The 20112-nt window shown below is 36.4% G+C and overlaps 1 protein-coding gene across 1 annotated transcript in view; it reads left to right on the top strand.

The window, feature by feature from the left end:
* The window catches only part of brinp1 (bone morphogenetic protein/retinoic acid inducible neural-specific 1), a 61959-nt gene that overhangs the window by 34406 nt on the left and 7441 nt on the right, over window positions 1–20112 (top strand). Inside the window, exons 4-5 of the mRNA XM_015046172.1 lie at window positions 14932–15168; window positions 18776–18998. Of these exons, the coding sequence (XP_014901658.1) occupies window positions 14932–15168; window positions 18776–18998 (460 nt within the window). The remainder of the gene's footprint in view (window positions 1–14931; window positions 15169–18775; window positions 18999–20112) is intronic.

Genomic DNA, 20112 nt, shown 5'->3' with positions numbered 1-20112 from the left:
ACATGAATAAAGTGAACTAATTGGAGCTACTTAGAAGTACATTTGAAGTACATGTAACTGGTGTACTAAGACAGGCTTTTTTGATAATATATACATTTTGTCATTAGCAGCATTATTTTTGTCTGAGGGGCTTGAGCTACATTCAGTAGCATACAATCACAGCACCACAAATAATAAGATTGATAAATGTTTAGATATTTGTTAATTGCATCAACATTATAAAAAATTTTAATTCAATTTCTAATTCCATTTTGCCCCTTTATGTAACACCATGAATTCAAATCTAGATTGTGGAAAGAAAAGTGATCTCAACTGTGTCAGGCATAAACACTCTTTGTGGTGATAAATATAATAAATGTTGACATTTCTATAAAAAAGTTCTACAATTCACAAGGATTCTGATCTAATGAGATAACATGTACAGGTTCTCTACAAATAAAGAGAGAGTTAGCATTTAATGCAAGTAAAATGTTTTAGATGAATTGATTCAGGAGGAAATAATAGCTTTGCTAGTTCACAAATATTTTTAAACATCCAGAGTATTTATTTTGCACTTTTTTGATTTTAAGTGAAAGTCAGGATGTGTGTTCTCTTATGTTGAGCTACATGTTAAAAACAGCTAAGATAATGGGTCACATTTGCTTCTCCTATCACCAGAATCAATACAACATTTATTCAGCAGACCAAACAAGTGCCTTCTTTTATATCGCACAAAGCATTCTTGAAAACATTGGGTCCAATGTTACATTTACTGAGACTCTTTTCACTGCCTTCACTTAAACTGATGAATAGCAGAGAAGAAATTGGCTCAAGATAAAAAAGTCAATTGTTCCATTCAAAAGATACATTGACAGGATAGTGTTTTAATGTTTTGCACTGAACAAAGTAAGCTTTAAAAAAAAAAAAAGAAAATAAGATAATACTTAAAAATTTGGAACTACCTCTGGACTTCACTGTGGCCCCATCTTGACTACATTTCATTCATGCGAAAACACTAACAGGTTTATTGTGGCCTTTGACTGGTCTTTATAGCCAATGCCAAGAAATAACAGCTTTGACAGCATTGTCCTCTTTGACTACAGAGCATAAATGGACTTTATAGACTTTCCCTTGAGAGAGACGGAAATGGCTGGGCCCTGTGCTACTCTAATAAGCTCTAGCAGCTCTCAGCACTTCTAATGAACACCCGCCATGTGTCTCATTTACAAATGCCTATTGACCTTTTACCAGACAATTAGCTAAAATGCTAACTTTTGGCATTTAAACTGTAGGGAGGAGCCGCATCTGGCCAGTGTGGATGATCACAGATCACCAGCAGCAATTTCTAATGTGAAAATGTGTTTTTATATGGATGACTAAATGTGTCATATTTGCCAAATATGTTTTATATATATATATATATATTACAGTAGCAGTAAAAAGAAAACAGTAATGATGAGAAGAGGGAAACATGGAGAAAGATTAAGAAACATCCACTGAATATACCCATATTTATAGCACCAAAATTATGTTCTATGTTTTGATATTTAATAATTGCACTTATTATATAAAAAAAGTTCACTTCATATAGTGAAAATGTATTTGTTACCTACCAAATGCATGCATTTGTTTCAACTTATGGCTTGGCATAGTCAAATCTTTCATGCATGAACATGAGCTCTTAAAACTAACAGCTTCTAATACTGCTATTGCAACATTGGATATCTGCCTTTTAATTTCAATACAGAGGAAATATGTTGTAAACACAAATCAAAAATGTCCTTCTTACACATTTCTCACTGCAGCATACTTATATTGATCACTTGCTAAGCCAGGAAGGAATGGATTTTTTTTATTTTTATTTTTTAACCATGTCAAAATATTTTGTGGGATGAGTGACGCAATTCTGCAAAGTCATATTCAAATCTGTTCCAGTCCCAGTGCTACTGAATCAATGCTAATGCTACTCAGAAATTACCACAATGAACCCAATAATAGCATTAATTAATGTCTTACTATAGAGACACTGTCTGCACCGTTGAGGATTTACTTACTGTCTGATAATACAAGACAACATATTTAACTGTTTAGGGCCGCTCACCGATGATGTATAGAATTGATCATCCCCAAATGATTAATTACAAGTCCTTAACTGTGGGACAAATTTAAAATTCAGACAGAGGTCTTCAGCTACTTTTTATTTCAATAAAATATATATTTTAACTAATCTACTTGAAACATGTTACCTTTTTCAATTTCTGAAAAGATCTAATCGAGCTATAAAATTGCTACCTTGTCCTCTGACCTCTATGCTCTCATCTATCCACATTCATTCTTTAACAGATTTGTGTGGAGTTACTATGATAGTTATTATAATTTTAAAAAGCGGTTTTGCACTGCAGAACTAAATGTTCAAATTTGTCCCACTCCTCCCTAAAATGTTCACCAGAAAGCATCACAGTATGAGTTTGGTTAGGAGTGCTGCTGAAATATGCAGTAAAAGGCTACTGAAATTTGCAGGTTAGAGTAAATAATGAAATTAAATGACCTTAATATTCATAACCAATGTCCTTGTTTTATTCATAACCATTCTGGTCTTTAAAAATATGCTTGTTTGACCTCATTGTTCAGGTTAATAGTAAGGGAAAAAAAAGTCTCCTTTTGCATTCAACTTTATGAAACAGCTATTGAAGAATAATATTTATTTTATGCAGTTTTCTTTTTCTGCTTGAGGAATCCTCGAGGCACGGTTAGTCCCTAATAAGTTCCGTTGTGACTGATCATTATATTTCTTCCCTTTCTTCTCTATTCTCTTGTTTTTGTTTTCTTTGCTTCTCTTCTCCTACCATTTAAGTCTATGACAACCAGAGTGAAAACTTGCCACTCTGACTGAGGAGAGTTTCTGATTCTTTTCACCCTGATGTTGGTTTTTGCCTCCAGCACTTTGCTAAGAAATGAGACTATGAGATTCATAGATGCTTTTTAGACCAAGTTTGACAGTTTCCTGACTGATTTAAGATTTTTAAGCCTTTTGCACAGCAGTCGAGCTCCTCCGCTTACACTGGTGAGAGACTGCAAAACAGGAAGTGAGAACAGGCTGCGTTCCAACCAGTCGGTTGCTTGATGTATAGACCACACTCTGACTTAAAGTTGGCAGACACAAAAGTATTTTGGCCATTTGGGTGTGCTGAATCAGGTACTGATGCATTTTTTCTTGTCAGTGCTTAGAGCCACACTTTTAATCATAATCACATGAAGTTTCCATGGTGACACATCTCAGACTATTTTATCTGCTTAAAGCTTTTGCAGCAGCATTCTCTTGTTACTTTAATTCACATAATTTAATTGTTTTTTTTTTTCAGTTTAACACTGATGCACATTCTTTATGAATTGCAAAAAATGAAAACTTGAAATATAATAAATCTAGTCTTTTTAATTGCTCAGTTATATAGGAGGATCTTATTGGTATGTTAAAATCACATGAGTTGCAACAAGGATGCAGTAATAGAAAACACCCCTAGATTTGTTCCAGTAATTAAACATTTAATCATGGTGTTTCCCTTTGCTGGTTTGATTTATTATTATTGTCATTATATATATTTTTTTTATTATCTTTTTTGCTGCAGTTTGTTCACTGATATACCCACATAAGACTCTAGAACTATGCTGTGAAGTATTTCCTGTAATGCTCACTATGATCAAGCTTTTCTATCCTCACTGTGATGGAATTTGGTGTGGAAATACCACAGACAGGACTTTGAATTAAAAGGCAAGAAATAAGCAACTTTCTGAATGTGGTTGCCTTAGATATTTGACTATGCTCTCTCCCACATACACAAGTTTTATGAAAGGAGAAAGTGTTTCCTTTGTTCTCACTCCTGTGGTTTTGTTTTTGTGAGTTGGTGGTACTGCGAGACGCAGATAACACAGTGAATCTGACGCTACCTAGATATTCTGTTTGCTTTTACGTAGATAGGTGCAGATGATAAATGTATACTTTGTTCCACCCATAGGGGAAATTTGTCTAGGAAAATGTGCCCTAAACAACGCTGTCACCATAATTAAATACACTGCAAACAGTGAAAATACATGCTAAACTTTGACACCACAATAAAAGCAAAAAATACACATACTGCTCAGTAAAAACATATATTCCACTTTACCGCACTAGATTTAGTTTAGAATTTTGTAGTGGTTTCCGGCATCAAGTGAACAGCCACATAGCCTAAAATCAGATATTGCTCCTTGGTCACATGGCTTTGGTATGTAAAATGTTTGGCAAATATTCCTTGTGCTATTTACCACTATTTATCACTCATCTCCCTACTCCCATTTTTTTGTCCTTGACAGCGTCACAAACACTGTTGTAAGATTTAGCAATATTTTATCTATTAATGCATTAAAGCTTGGAAAATATCTACTGTCCCCATACTTTTGTCATATTTCTTCATCTTCTAACCACAAGCTTCCATTTGTTAGATTTTTTTAAATTTATTTTTGTTTTTATGAAGGATCAACACAAAGTGGCACATAGTGAAATGGAAGAAATATGATATAGGGTTTTCCAAAAACTCTAGCATGCATAGTACTAAACCCCCGTTTATTATCATTCCTCCTCAATATAATACAGTGCAGCTAATTGCCTCCAGAGAAAACATAATTAGTAAGAATAATCTATATCTATGTAATTTAATCTAGGTACAAAAGCAGATGTTAGAGTAAGACCTTTCTAAACAACACATTAATAAACAAACAGCATTGTGAACACTAAGGAAGACAACAGACAGGTCAGTTCATAAGGTATTTATCAGGGTTTTTTTTAAAGAAGAAGTTTGTGGTTTTGAACATCTCACAAAGTACTGTGCAATCCATCACTTGGTAAACGAAACTGTTCACCAGAATTGCAAACACTCCAAGACCTAGCCGTCCACCTAAGCTGATCTGTTGGGGAAGGAAAGCATTAATCAGAGAGGCTAGCTGAGCAGTCAAGAGGCTTGTGGGAAGTCTGGGGGAGCTGCAAAGATCAACAGCTCAGCTAGGAGAATCTGTTAGTCATGCACTCCACAAATCTTTCTTTTATGAAAGAGCGGCAAGAAGAAAGCCATTGCTGAAAGAAAGCCATAAAAGAGTCCAATTTAAGGGTTACCACAAACCATATGGGAGACACAGAATACATGCGTAAGAAAATGCTTTGGTCAAATGGGGGCAAAATGCTGTGAAGAGGAAACCCAGCACTCCAAATTACCAGGAACAAACAACCCCCATGGTGACACATGATGGTTGCCGTAAAATGTCTTGGTGATGATTTTCTTTTGCAAGAACGGAGAAGTTCAGAGTTTATAGGACTGATTGAAATAAATACAGGGCAATAAGAAGAAACCTAGAAGAGTCTAAGATTTGTAATCAGGGTTTATCTCTTGTCAGAACACTGAACCCAAACATATGCTGAGCTAAAATGAAGCGTTTTCGATCAAAGCTTAGTGTATTGAAATAACTCAAATTCAGACCAAAATCCAACAGAGAAACTGTGGTTAGGCTTGAAGTTTGAAGCTTGCTGTTAAGTAACACACCATCCAATCTGACCTGATTTTTTTTACAGATAATAATGTAAAGTAATGTAGCATTTTCCTTCCATTTCACAATTATATACCAATTTCTCTTGATGTATTACGTCATAAAAAAAATTACATACAATTACATGAAATTAATATAACACTGACAAAATTTTATGGTTGCAATATGACAAAATTCAGAACAGTTCAAGGGGTGTGAATACTTTTGCAAGTTCCTGTAAATCCTACTAATGCATATTTTCACAGTTTTGGATGTTCAGTATGTAATGCCATTTTGGAGTCATGTTGTCCTTGTTGTCTGGGATGTTATATGGTTTAAAATTCCATTGTTCATTAATTATTTTGCAAGTCCAAAACTTCCCCACATATTTAACTTAAATGGATAGCAACCAATTTCCTTGAATTAATCATGTAGATGATTGTATTCTGTTTTGTTTTGTTTTTTTCTAGCTTGTTTATTCTGCTTCGTTTGATCCACATGAAAGATCTGCACAATTTAGCTTTACAGCTGTTGGGAATTAGATAAACTTTTAGTCTCCCGCATTAATTTGTTCTTTATGTGTTTGTCCTTTCTCCAGGCTAAAGCTTAGAAACCTGATGATATTGCATTTGGCTGGATTCTCACTTTCAGTCTCCACTGAGACCTACAAGTAAAAATAGCTTATCGAGGACTGAGAATGAGTTGAGAGAGGGTATTAGCACACGGTTAAATGGTCGGGATTTTCATGGGCTTGTAAAACTCTTTGTAAAAGCCTATTTTTTTATTTTTTTATTTATTTTTTTAGGGATTAAAAACAAAAGGAGTTTAATTTTTATATTTTCCTGACCCCTGAGGTGTATGTTTGTAGCATTTGTAGGGAAATACATTTTAGCTGTTACTTTTGAAATTGAGGTATTTTAAATCAGAATATTAAAACATATTTCTTTACTTTTTTTTTCCAGAAGCAACAGACAAACTGAGTACTGGAGGTGATTATTTGCAAATTGGTTACATATATTAGCTCCACCACGGAAAGATAAAAGGCCCCAGAACCTCCACAAGCCATTACCCTGTGAGGACCCTATCATCCCCAGTGTGGCTGTCATAAATTAGCACCAAAACAAAAGCAAACTAATTTGCCTCTTTCAATCTCCGACGCCTGCTTTTCTCTTTTCTCTTTTTCCAGTCTCCTCAAGAGCCTATCTTGGAAGAGCCATGAGCCTATCTTGGAAGATTTATGAATATGTTAGAATAGCCTGAGCCAACAGTTTTCAAAGTGGGAAAGTGAAAATAAATTAAACTGGCCCTGGCGAGTCATGCAGAGAGTGATGAATTGGATACTCATTGCTATGTTCCTCAATGCATGTCCCTTTTTCAGAGTGAAAAATGCTGTAAACAGTTTGGGAAAGTAAAACAAACAGACAAATCAATTGGGTGTTTCTGTGATGGACTCGTTGAGGATTTGATGTGCAGATGGGAGTATCAGTAAACAAAAAGCTTTTGGTTAGCAGGGAATTATTACTGATGACAAAATATTTGATGCATAACATGAAGAGCAAATATTGGATGAGGAAAAAAAAATAAATAAGCCCAGGCATTTTATCAACGTCCATGTTTTTTGTTTTTGCTTTGGCTCTTTCCTAAAGTGTTCTCTCTCTTGATAAACTTATTTGAAAGCTTATCAAACAATTAAACTAAAAGGATTTTAGGTTTTTTTTTTTTTTTTTTTTTTTTTTTTTTTTTTGTAGATTTAGACACTTTGAAATGACAAGCATTCAGTTTATAGAAACATGTTTACCTTTAGGCTACATATTTTGTGCCTATCCAGGATTTTCAACATGCACAGCATCAGCAACATTGTCTTACATTTATAAATTAGTTTATTATTAATATATATTTTTTGACTGTCCTATAAATATGCACATTTCACATGGGGTTTATTTATTTAGATAGCTGTCCTTCACACATGACCTTTCAAAGGAATTAATTTTAAGAATTTGCTAGTTTTTTTTTTGGGCTGCACAGTGGCGCAGTTGGTAGAGCTGTTGCCATGCAGCAAGAAGGTTCTGGGTTCGATTCCCGGCCCCGGTCTTTCTGCATGGAGTTTGCATGTTCTCCCTGTGCATGCGTGGGTTTTCTCCGGGTACTCTGGTTTCCTCCCACAGTCCAAAAAACATGACTGTTAGGTTAATTGGTCTGTCTAAAATTGCCCCTAGGTGTGAGTGTGTGTGCGCATGGTTGTGTGTCTCTGTGTTGCCCTGCGACAGACTGGCGACCTGTCCAGGGTGTACCCCGCCTCTCGCCCGGAACGTTAGCTGGAGATAGGCACCAGCACCCCTCCCGACCCCACTGAGGGACAAGGGTGTTCAGAAAATGGATGGATGCTAGTTTTTTTGTGTTTAGAAAAAAAAATGCCTTTATGATCAATTTAAAGTAAAGTGACCATGATTTGTGACATCAGAAAAAGTTCCTAATTAAGAAGAATTCTAAGTACTGAAATTAAGTGTATTTACCTAATATGATGAAAGTTTGACACCGAAAAATAAAAAAAAAATATCTGATCTTTAGATATCTTTTTTTTTTTTTTTTTTTCCGGGGGGGTTCCAAGGGTTAATACTTTTCTCCTTATATTTGGGAAGCATATAGAGTTTTCAGCACATTATTTTTTGAAAAAAGAATCTCTAATATATTATAGACCCCTGTTGAAAACATCAGAACATGTTTCTATATTTAACTTAGTCTTGGACAAGCTTGATCATAAATCACTTTTTTTTTTTTCCCCTCCTCTGTTTGCTGCATCCTGTGATTTCTTCAGATGGCCTTTAATTTCCTGTATCAAACGTAAATTTTTATTTCCAAATTTTAAATTAGAAATTTAGTAATCCTTATTTTTAATGTTGAGTGGCTTTCATTAGCACTGATTTGCATATCCTGGTGGAATTAAAACTTGTATTTTAAAAGGATTTCACAATCAGGTTACAATATAGTTTAAACTGCAGTCACATCTATTTAAGTTAATGTGCAAGACTTTGCTTAGAATTAAGTTTTGTCCATTCTGATCAAAGCGTGAAGATAAACACTAATACTGCGTTTAGGGATATGTGATATCTTCTCTGTGATAACTCTGGGCTTTTGATCTGAGATGTGCATAAAGCACACAGTGACACTTTGAGGACAGTTGTGTCTGTTCTAGCTCAAATGGAAATGTCAGAGCCTGTCATATGTCTCTCCTCCCCCACTCTCTGGGCTTCTTGTAAAACATGTGATTTCTGCAATAGCTCACGGAGGCTGTGGATCTACGTGTGTGCATGTGGGTGCATGGTTTCAGTCTGTGTGCCTATTGTGAGACAAGTACAATAATCTTGCCAGTCGAGGTCTACCGCTACTGCTGTGAGGGGACACATGGCAACACATGACGGAACAGCTTGAACACTGAATGAGCAGCCAAAGGCAATCACATTCCCCACTATACACCAAAGCATTGTTTTTCAATACAGCTAATACTGAGTGAAGCTGCAATTTGTGAATTTAACATTACTGCACGCATCTTGAGACCTGCATTATTGTTTAGAAGTGCAAAAATTTGATTTGCCACATAGCGGGGCACCACATTTTGTAAAGAGGAATAAAAGTAATCATTCACTTATTTTTCTCTAACTCAACATGTATATCTTGGTTTTCAGGGTGCAAAATATCGGGTAATGATTCAGCGCCATGGAGGTCTCGTTTACCTCTCTACTTCTCCTGCCCTTCACAATCACATTTGTTCCAACATGCAATTTCAGCATTTTGTTTTTTATACGGCAAACACAGCAAACCGAATGCCAAGATGATTTCCTAGGTAATTGATGCTCTTACTGTGATTGCTACACCTGGAAGATAAAAATATATAAGCTCAGTTTCATCAAGACAAAAGCTGAATTATGGTGCAAAGGTTTTAAACCATGCCTAATTTGTTTTAGTTTGCTTCCAAACTGGCAGGCATTTATATAATCTTTTTAAGTGTTCTCCAGTCTAAAGCAGATTTATCTTTTGGGGCCTTTTCAGTTTATTGTCTTGTCTTTGTATCTGACAATGACACTGTATGTTGCTGTATGTGCTTAGACATGAGCAAAATGGATAAGTAGACGGCAAAAGAAGAATGTGTGTCCTACAGTAGGTGAATATTAGCTAGATCAGTGTTTTCATCTGCAATAATATTGGTATTTCACATTACTGATATTTTTCGCTTTATTTGTGCCTTTTGACAGCACACACTTAAATTTCAATGAAAAAGAAAACACACCTGAAACACTTTTCAGACTTACGCAATTAATGACTGGAATAAAAGTAAACTGTCTGAGAAAGCATGTGATTTAGTTTCTCAAGATTTTCCATTTGTTGAATTTTGATGGAGTTGATGCCAATGTTATTGCCACCTCCTGGCAGGACAATGCCATTGTTTTGTTTTTGCCTGGAATCAAAGAGAACATGTACCTTGAGACTTTTTCTTTTCAAAACAGTTGGAAAAACTATCCATATTTTTAAGATCATAGAAATGCATCATAAAATTGTCATCCCCCCCCAAAAAAAAAAAAATAATAATAATAATAATAATAATAATAATCACAAAACGTTTCCATCTACATCAACTACCTTTGCTGGGTGGCCAATTTGTACCATTTTTAAGCTGCAGTCAAGGGCAACACAAAATTATTCCGATGGCTCCGAATGGCAGACTGCACTTAAAACATCTCTGGTTTAGATCAAGCACATATTTATGTTTGCTGTTATTACTGCAACAAAAAGTAAAATCAGGGAGACTGATATGAAAAAAAAAAAAAACTACAAGCCACGCATTTCATTTTATTTTTTGCATACATATAAAAATAAGATCTACATAAATTATGAATGTTCCTTTCACTTTGCATTAGTGTGTTTTATCACATAAATCACAATTGAATGCAACAAACAAAATGTGAAAAGAAGGGTGTGAATAGTTTTGCAAGATGCTGTGTGCATCTGTTTGTGTTATCCGGCTCCCTCAAATACATTCATTCCTTTTCTGAGCATAAGGATTCTATAAAAATCCTAAAACTAAGCGGGACATTTTACAAAAAGAAACAGACAGCATTATTCCAACAATAAAACTTCCTGTTCCGCAGGAATTTTCCAAATAAAACTATTACAAAATTGTGAGTCAACAGTCCTCTTTGACAACACAAGCTTCTGCTTACTCGAGTGCTTAGAGCACTTATGATAATCTACGATAATCTACTCTGCACTGACACACCACACATTATCTGTTTGAATGCTAAGTACAGCTCATTCTGAACTTTAAAAAATGCTAACATATTCTGAGAGCTCAGAACAGCTCCAGTGGAACATGTTATCCTCTGTCTGGCCCAATACACACACCTCACACTCAATACAAAAAAAAAAAAAGAAAAGTGGATAAATAGCTTCTTCAGCTGCATTTCTACCTCATACGTAAAGACAAGGAGTCTGCATGTGAAAACTGGCAAATGCAGCAACATTTTAAATTATGTTCCCCTTCCACATCAAGGATGTATTATCAACAAGAAAGCCTGTGCAACCGTGAACATAGGAGTCTCTTTTGTCCAAAGCTTTTTGGAATGGTATTATAGCTGCAACAATAACCTCCTGTGGTAATTTAATGCCCCCATTGAGGTAACGCACTTTATTGCACCAGTGGATTAAGTAATGATTATTTTGTGAAATTGCAGCTACACAATGGTCAATTAATCTTTAATGAAACTGTAACTTATGAGGCGGAGCATGGTATTCCAGTAAGTAGGCAAATGCTTGCCAAAGCAGTTACAAGCCTCAGTTGTGGCCTACACTCCCTATCTGTCACTATGTAAAAAAAAAAAAAAAAGATGAAAAAGCACACATGAAAGAGACATAATGAAAAGGCAAAGTCACTATTCGCTTTTAGCATTCATAGAACGTTTGTGGGTCCATATCCATCAAAATATGAGAAGCGAAATCTATCAGCTTATATGCAATATGATTATGTGCCGTTTTGCAGCGCTATTTATTTAGAGCAAGCTAGGCATCTGTATTGAAGAGAATTATTTGCACTGACAGAGCATGAAGTTAGAGGTTATCAAATAGCAGCAAAGCTGCTGCAATATGTACCTTTCATTTCATCATCTCCCCTTAAATGATGGTAAGTGTAACACCTATACTCCAGTATCTAGTGTTTCCCCCAACACATGCCTGACTCATAATCCAATAAACTAGCTTTATGGTTCAATCATTTTCAATTTTGTCACATGTTATTGCGCTAACCTAGAAAAGCTTGCTAAGTCACAAGACAAATGTTTTTTTATATCTGATTGGTTTCTCTCTTTATTTGTAGTCTGCGGGCTCCCATACTTTTGCTCATTTTGACAATGCTCTAACAAATGTTGATAGATTTACGTTTATTACGTGACATCATTTCTGCATAGTAGCAGACAGGGCAACGCAGGGCATGAATTTTCTGATATCTGAATGCGCACTCAGCAGGAGACAATGTAGGGGAGAGCAGAAGAGGTGAAGAAACGGGAATGAAGAGAGTGAGTGATGGAGTGAATGGGAGCCAAAGGATGATGGGGGAAGTCAGGGGGCACATGGATGTGTGTGGTAGGAGTAGCAGTGAGTGTAATGAAGTAAGACAGTAGAAGATGTGTACAAAGACGGAGTAAGAAGCAACAAGAGACGCAAAGGAAGAGAATGGACAGAAACACAGAGAGCAAAGGAGAGTGAAATACAAGAGATTGCAAGACCAATAGAGTTGAGCTGAATGTCAGCCTCTCAAATGGTTTCTTCTTCAGTTCTTCAGCACTGACACACCAATATAAAATAAAAATAAAGTATGTGTATGTGTTGGTAGAGCTGGGGTATGCAGTGTAGTTATACAGATAAGGAAATGGGGGGAGGGTCTCGTGGTGGGAGCGATCGTGGCGTTGGGGGAGCACTGAGGCAATTGGTGTTATTGTGCAGGCGGCCGCTGGCACCAGCACTGTCAGGGAGCAGCGTTGATCCGTGAACTTGCCATCTGGATTTTCCCACAAATCACATTAAAGTTTCAAGCCCAGGAATACATCAAGCTAAATGAATATTGGATCCAGACAAGCCTGATGGAGAAAAAGCCCTGGGCAACCAAACTCTTTTGTGGTCAGACATGATCTATCCATCCTCTTTACTTGCTCCATCCCTGCTTCCTTCTGTTCCCTTCATCACTGATGGGCAGGGCTTCTGATGAGGTGTGGGGGATAGAAGAGATCCCCACACCTCATTATGCAATGCATACCTCTTTTTTTGTGCAAAAAAGAGGTATGCATTGTAAGAAGACTTTTAGTGCAAGGCGTAGGGGCTGTGTTTGAATAGCTGCAAGTGGAAGAATTCCTTTGAGTAGTCTCTGATTTGATCATATAAACAGATTTAAATAAAGACCGTCTAAACTCCGAGCTTTGAGAATAAATACAAAACTTTTTTTTTTTTTTCCATGAACAAACAAAAATGCACTATGTGTTACTTCTCTTAAGAGGCTGTCATCATGATGATGACTATTGAAGTGTTCTGTTTCAGACCCAAGCTATTAAGGCTTTCATCTGTTTCTGAATTACCCACTGAAATGTTCAGCGTTTGTTTTTGGGTGAAAATAAGGAGGATTAATTGCTGCATGCAAATGCATAATGAGATACCATTTGACTCCTTGACAACACCCTGAAAATGATTCATGTGTACAATATGAAATTATATGCTTACTTTTCCTTTCATTTCAGCCACATTAAGTTGACTTTGCATAAGTGGATTCCGCCTTTCACCCGAAGGTGAAAATAAAATGTGAGCAGGAGGAATAATGTAATTATTCATCATTCAATAACATGTTGTGTCCTAGTTCTTGGTTGCATATGTTTTGTACTGAAGCACAGTTTGTCTTCAAGGAAAAGCTATTAAGAAAATACGGTCTCGCCAAGATGTTGTTTCATATGAGAAGGAAAAATCTATTTAGTTCTTTTCCAATCCAGTGGCTTGTAGAGTAAGGGATTTATTTTTCCCGGTCTGAACTGAAGTGAAAGCCTGAACTGTAAGATGTCCAAGCTTTAATTCGGTGAGATCCCCAAAGGGATATGGATTGGCTGGGAGTCTTAAGAATTATTAAAAGTTTGTCATTGATACTGAAGAATGAGCAGCTTGAACTCTGAAACTTTAAATGAACCTTTAAATCACAAATGAGGCTATTACATAAATATCAGCTAAATATGTCAAAGCCCAGCATCAGGCTTTCCCCTTCGTTGTCACATTATATGTGACTCGCCATAAACAGCTCAAAGAAAAGAGATGAATTCTTTGAAGGCGCATACTTCAGAAAAAATAACATTGACTGCTTTAAACATAGACGTGAAAGGAGGGATGGCAACTACGGGAGTTGCCCCAGATCTGGGGAAATCAGAACTTCAACCATCAAATTATGCTCAAGATTATTCATTTCAAAAGAGCCCAATTTGTGAAGAAATTGGGCATAATCCCAATATTTAAATTGCATGAAACTGTTTCTTTTTTTGTATTACTTCAATAAAACTGAACATGTATTTTCTATATAAAGAATGTGCTTGTCCCATCTTAAAGTTTTGTAGTTTTGCATGCTAAAAATGTGCTTTGTAGGTCTAAACATGAATATATAAACCACATTTTGGGGAGGATTTTGTGCAGTGATGTCTGGAGTATTTCTGTTGTTTTGACACAACCTCATATTTTATGGTACCTATGTTTTTTTTTTTGTTTTTTTTTGGTATAAGGTGTAAAATGCCCTATGTTCTGCTTCGTCAGGATGGGGTACGTTACTTTTCCATCACACCCTCATTTCATTTCATTTCATTTTAGTTCCTATTTAATGATGTTATAATGATGTTATAACTTCTGAAGGACCCTTGCGGTTCAGTTGGGTGTTTACAGTTTATATAAAACACTGATAACTTTTATGGGTCACGAGAAGACCTGGTAAGGACCTCAGATCTTTTAAACCCTGACTACCAAACTAACTTGTTTCCTGTGTATAAATGCTGCTATCCTTTGTAGAAAAATTTGCTTACACATATTACACAAAATATTAACATGACCTGATGACATATTGATTTCCCATTAATTATTCATCATTCAATAAACTGATGATTTATGGTTTGCCATAAATCATCAGTTTCCTGATGATTTTTTTTACTATTTAAATACAACAAAATATTTACATACAATTTCTCATTTTCAGTTTTTTTGACTCTATGTTACATGAAGAAAGTTAAACAAAGCTTTTCTCAATCATGTATCTAGTATATTGTTAAAAAAAGAAAGAAAAATGGGGGTTGTCACATTTTTTAAGCAAAACTTCACTTTTTTTTTTGTTTGTTTCAGGCCTTCAGGTCATATTCCCAGAATACCTGCAAGAGAAATTTGTCCAGTCAGCTCTGAGCTACATCATGTGCAACGGAGAGGGTGAATATGTGTGCCGCAACAACCAGTGCATCTGTCAGTGTGCTGATGACTATCCCCAGTGCAACTGTCCCATCACTGACATCCAGATCATGGAAAACACCCTGCTGGTGATGTCTGAGTCCTGGGCAGCCTCTTATAAAGATTTTGAAAACTCTGGTAAGCTGAAAACTCCTACAAAATAGTTTAACCTGGCTCCCCTCTGTGACTATCAAAAGACTTGAAGTTTGTTTGTTATTCCTTCTACAGGCATTTTTATTTATTTATTTATTTTATTTTGTGAGAGCTTTTTAAGTATGGAGAAAAAAAAAAAACATGCACATAAGATGCAAAAGATGCAGAAAAAGGGTTATCCTGTAGAGGCTTCTGTTTTCAACAAAAAGTGATGAAAATACATGTCAAATTTGGACATTGTGGAAAGAATAGAGCATTGCTGCTCCAAGGCAGCACCTATGTCTCACTCTGATTAATAAGTTAAATATCAGTGTGAATTGAAGGGGTTCCTAGTGTAAACTCCTTGAGACACATATACATACATGTTAATGTTCAACAAAGTGAAATGAATGAGTACAGCAAAGACAAAAGATGTAGAGTTGTAGAAATTAATTTGCATTGCATTGTAGTGACATTGATTACATTTCTGGGAATCAATAGTCAGTTGTTTCAACACTGCCTCTCTAGGGATATGTTCTTTAGGTTCAGAAAGAAGATGATCTCACACTGGACATGACACATCCATTGCTTGGTAATCCTATCAGAAGGCAAGAGCTTTGACAGTGTAAACTCCCTGGCTGTGAGGACAGCTGCTGCTGCTGCTGCTCTGGCTAGCTGTGTGGTCTGAGGCTCACTAATGTTCTGGCAGCTGCTTGGGATGAAGATGGTGTAATATTATTTTGTGGTATATGAAAGTATATATTGGGCTTTTGGCAACTAAAATAAAAAATAAAATAAAAAATCAATCAATAACCTTGACAACAATATTCACATTTCTGTTTCAGCTTTAAACGTCTCAATGATTTTAAAAGGGGATTATTAGATGTGACAGACGCCCCACCGTTGCTTCACGGGAGTAGCCCAGTTTCTCCAGTGACAACACGTTCATTGTGCATACTGTGCCAGTTCACAGTGCATGCTAAATTACTGCATGCTGTTAGTGTTAGTTGAATTGTCTCCCCCGTTATTACAAAAAGACACACACTGCACTCACAATGACACATTGCGCAACGGTTATCACAGTAATCACAGCTAAAGTCTATCTCGGTTTGTGAGATGTTCATGTGAAGAGCAATGAAACTAGTTAACGACTGCAAAGCATGCAACAGAGAGACAGAGAGACAGACTGACAATCTTTTGACCAAAGGGAATTGTAGAAAGTGCCAAGATGTTTGAAACGATTTCTATTTTTTGAAAAACAAACATTTGTGAATATGATTTTTTTTTCCCCCTACTAAATAAATATACTCAAAAATTGGCATCCTCTAAAATTTTCAGGGTGATATTTTTCTACTCCAATGTGAGCTTTTTTCAAGGCTTTATCTACGCCTTTGCCAGAGTTTCCAGCAAACTGGTGGCTGCCGCTATAAAGTGGCATCTGGCTGGTTAAAAAAACTTTCAGTTCAAATATTTGCAACTGATGTCAGCAAACAAATTGATATGAAATGAGGGAAAAGTTAAATTATGAGTTCTAGTCTTTCGACAAGGTGTGCTGGGTGGGTTCGGATAAGAACCACCATGTGGACTATTTGGTTGCTCTGTAAAGGAAAATGATACTTGAAGTCTTTGAAGCTTGTATAAAAGGGTTTGCATATCTGCCACTGGGGCACAATATGATAATGTCGCTTCTTTTTTTCATGTTGACAGAGTTCTGAATGCTAGGTGCTGGTGTCGCTCAGAGTTGTTTAGGAAAGAATTAAAGACGGTTTATGTCATCTGTGAAAGCTGGGTGGAGGTTTGTGGCAAGTTCAAACCAGGGGAGGAGATGGATCCTGGCTCCTTTGAAGAAAAAGGGAAATCTGAGTTCTGACATGCCAGGGAGGAGGGTGGAGGAATTCCTGACATTTCCCAGCTGTGACTGAAAAAGAGCTCTTAACTCTGGTTAATACTGTTAAAATGTCTTGAGGACATGTCTAGGAGAGTGCCGGCATGTTTTCCAGGTGCACTTCTTGAAAATGTGGATCTATGTTCTGAGTGTGCCAAAGCTTTTGGTGGTTTGCGTTCATGCTAAACTGCGTTTTTATTCATTCCGTACGTTTTGTTTTAGGTTTATAATTTTACATCTCCTCAGCTGTAAAAGTGTAATGGTTTGAGGTTTCTGGTGTTTTGTCTCTTCTTTAAATGATTCATTAAATATTGCTGGCATTATTGAGCTAATATTTAATGTATTGCTATTTTAACATGTGCTTTTAGTATTCAAGATTAAATTTATTTAGAAAATATTACGTTTGAAAAAAACATTTCATTTTAACATTTCAGGATGTGAACAGTTCTTATTGTTGTATTTAGCAAACATCTTCAACCCAATCTTGATGAGCCGACATTTAGGATATGAATTATTTCTTTCCATTTACTCAAGATTAAATTCCTTTAGATCATATTAAAGCCTTGCTGAATCATTTAACTTTAGTATATCACAATGCGAACAGGCATAAAATAATTTTAGTTAAATTTTAAGAAACATCTTAAATCGATTGTTGCTAAGAAATCAACAAAAACAAAACAAAACAGTGGTCTCAAGAGGAAACAAGAAAATTTTATCCTAGGCTGTGTGATAGCCACTTGGACAACCACTAAGACTGGCTGAAGAAAATGTGGGGGCAGTAATCTAGGTACCCAAGAGCTGAGAGGACAGGATGATTACCACTTCCAGAGTCTTATTTTCTGCACTTGAACAACAGAATCAGCCTTAAATTTTCAAACCAAAGATGCAGAGGAAAACATCATTGGCAACTTTTAAAGAATAGGAAAACAATGATCTTCAAATGTGGATCGTATTTTTTTTACTACTTTTATACAGTGAAAAATAACTCAGTCACATTTCTCCTTTAATTGGTTTTTTAAACTGCATTTTTACACCAACAAATTATACCCTTGAGTTTACTAAGTCTTCACGACAGCGACTGAATGCTGTCTATATACCATACAATATGCTAAAAAAAAAAAAAAAGCAAAAGCATAGTCTGCCCTACCATCACAAACGGATATGTGGAGTTTTCTGAATTCTGCTTGGATTGAGTGCTTTGGTTAGGTGAGACTAAAATTGAGCTTTCCACTTAAAGTGGGTTTGATATGAAACAAAGAATGACCATCTGAATACAAAACAGCTCATCCCACTGTTCAGTTTGGTGAAGCGTTCATAATACTGTGGCCTTGTTTCTCCTCCATGGGGAGTACATCTCATCATGAAATACTAGGACATATTAAATAATAGTCTGGTGAACTCTACCAGTAAGATAAAAAAGATTTGAGGTGTAAATATTAAAAACATTCTGCTAAATCAACAATAAAACTGTTCAATAAATTCATTCTATGTCATCTCAGTCCCTAAAGCTTAATATGTTAGGGTTATACTACAGAATAAAGTGCAAAAGAGAGGACTCAGGACTCTGGCCTGTCTGTAAGAGACTGTGTAATGAGGAATAGTCATAGTTAAATGTTTTGTGTCAGTAAATTTGTCTTCATCTGGCTGCAAATTACTTCTGTTGAATTTCAGTCTTTATCCTGTGTTACGTTTTGTTTTGTCCCATCTTGTCCCTCCACTGTCCTCTAGATGAGTTCAAGTCATTCCTGAAGAGACTCCCGTCCACTCATTTTTTGCCCATCAGCAGTGTGCATCTTTTGTGGGGCAGCGACTGGGACCTGCAGGCCCGTTACAGACTCCTTCAGAGTTCCCTGGAGATCCAGCGGCTCAAAATCCAGCGCACCGCCCGCAAGCTATTCAGCCTCAGCATCCGCTGTCTTCACAATCCCAGCCACCAAATGCCAAGAGAGAGGTGAGCGAAAATAATATCCATGGGGATTTACTGAACCAAAGACTTGGTGTTTATGTTATTATTTTTTAAATAAAATAATATTGCTGGATATACCTTTTTTTTTGTATAGCACAGTAATCAAACATGCAATTTCTAATACATTTTTCTTCAATGCTGTGCTTTTACTTTATATCAAATCTATTTAGTGCTGAGACTTGCACATGCACAAAACGCTGTAGCTTACTCTTGTTATTTCACTTAGCAGTCTTAAAAGAAAATGTAGCTGTGGGAGTTTTCTTGTTAGGTCATTGCACACATCTGTCACCACGTACTGCAGTTGCAGCTTAAGAGCCTTGCTGCTGATGTGCCACAGTGTCAACGCTGCAGGAACTTTCAGGAATTTCCCCAATCTGCTCTCGCAAATCAAAAAACACAACTCAAAAAAAAAAGGAAAAACACAAAATGGGGAGTGCCAGATGAAATGCCAGCAAAAAAAACTGTCCAGCATTAGTTATGTCACCATAAAAATGGGGAAAGAATATGTAAAATATTGATTTAAGTGGCCTGAAAATCAGCCATTGTCTTCTGTCCCTGACAGAAAGGATCACACCCACATTTGTGTGAGAGTTGGCATGGGGTCTGTTCTGAAGTGTTATCAAAGAACTGCAGTATGTGCTTCCTCTTCCGTGGAGTAAACATCGAGAGTGCCTGATGGCACAGGAAATAAGAGCAGCTTGTTTATTTGTTTGCCTGTGTGAAACAGCTTTGCATCAGATGGTGGATTTATTTGATTTCATCATGTATATTTTAGGTCTCATATATGTTCTGCAGGGGAGTTGCGGTTGTTGTGCACAATGCAATTTCCCCTCAAACTCAAACTCCCCATGTTCATTTTTCATTGTTCATTTTGGAACAGAGGTGTTTGATCCTTTATGACTGTTTCAAAGATGCAATGCTAGAAAGCTGTGTAAAAGCTTTTTCACCTGCTGTGAGTTTAGCTTGGCAGTCAGTCATGCCATAAATCATTAAACATCAGCTCTCATCGTTACCCTTCTCTTACTGAAATAAAGTGCTCTTCTGTTACCAATAAAGGCTCCAAGTCTCATGCCTTACCTCTGCGGCCTGTAACAGGTAA

Source organism: Poecilia latipinna, unplaced genomic scaffold (assembly GCF_001443285.1).
Source record: "Poecilia latipinna isolate Pla-1442-1.1 unplaced genomic scaffold, P_latipinna-1.0 Scaffold767, whole genome shotgun sequence".
In the NCBI taxonomy this organism is placed as follows: Eukaryota; Metazoa; Chordata; class Actinopteri; order Cyprinodontiformes; family Poeciliidae; genus Poecilia; species Poecilia latipinna.
This window is presented reverse-complemented; position numbering and strand designations above follow the sequence as displayed.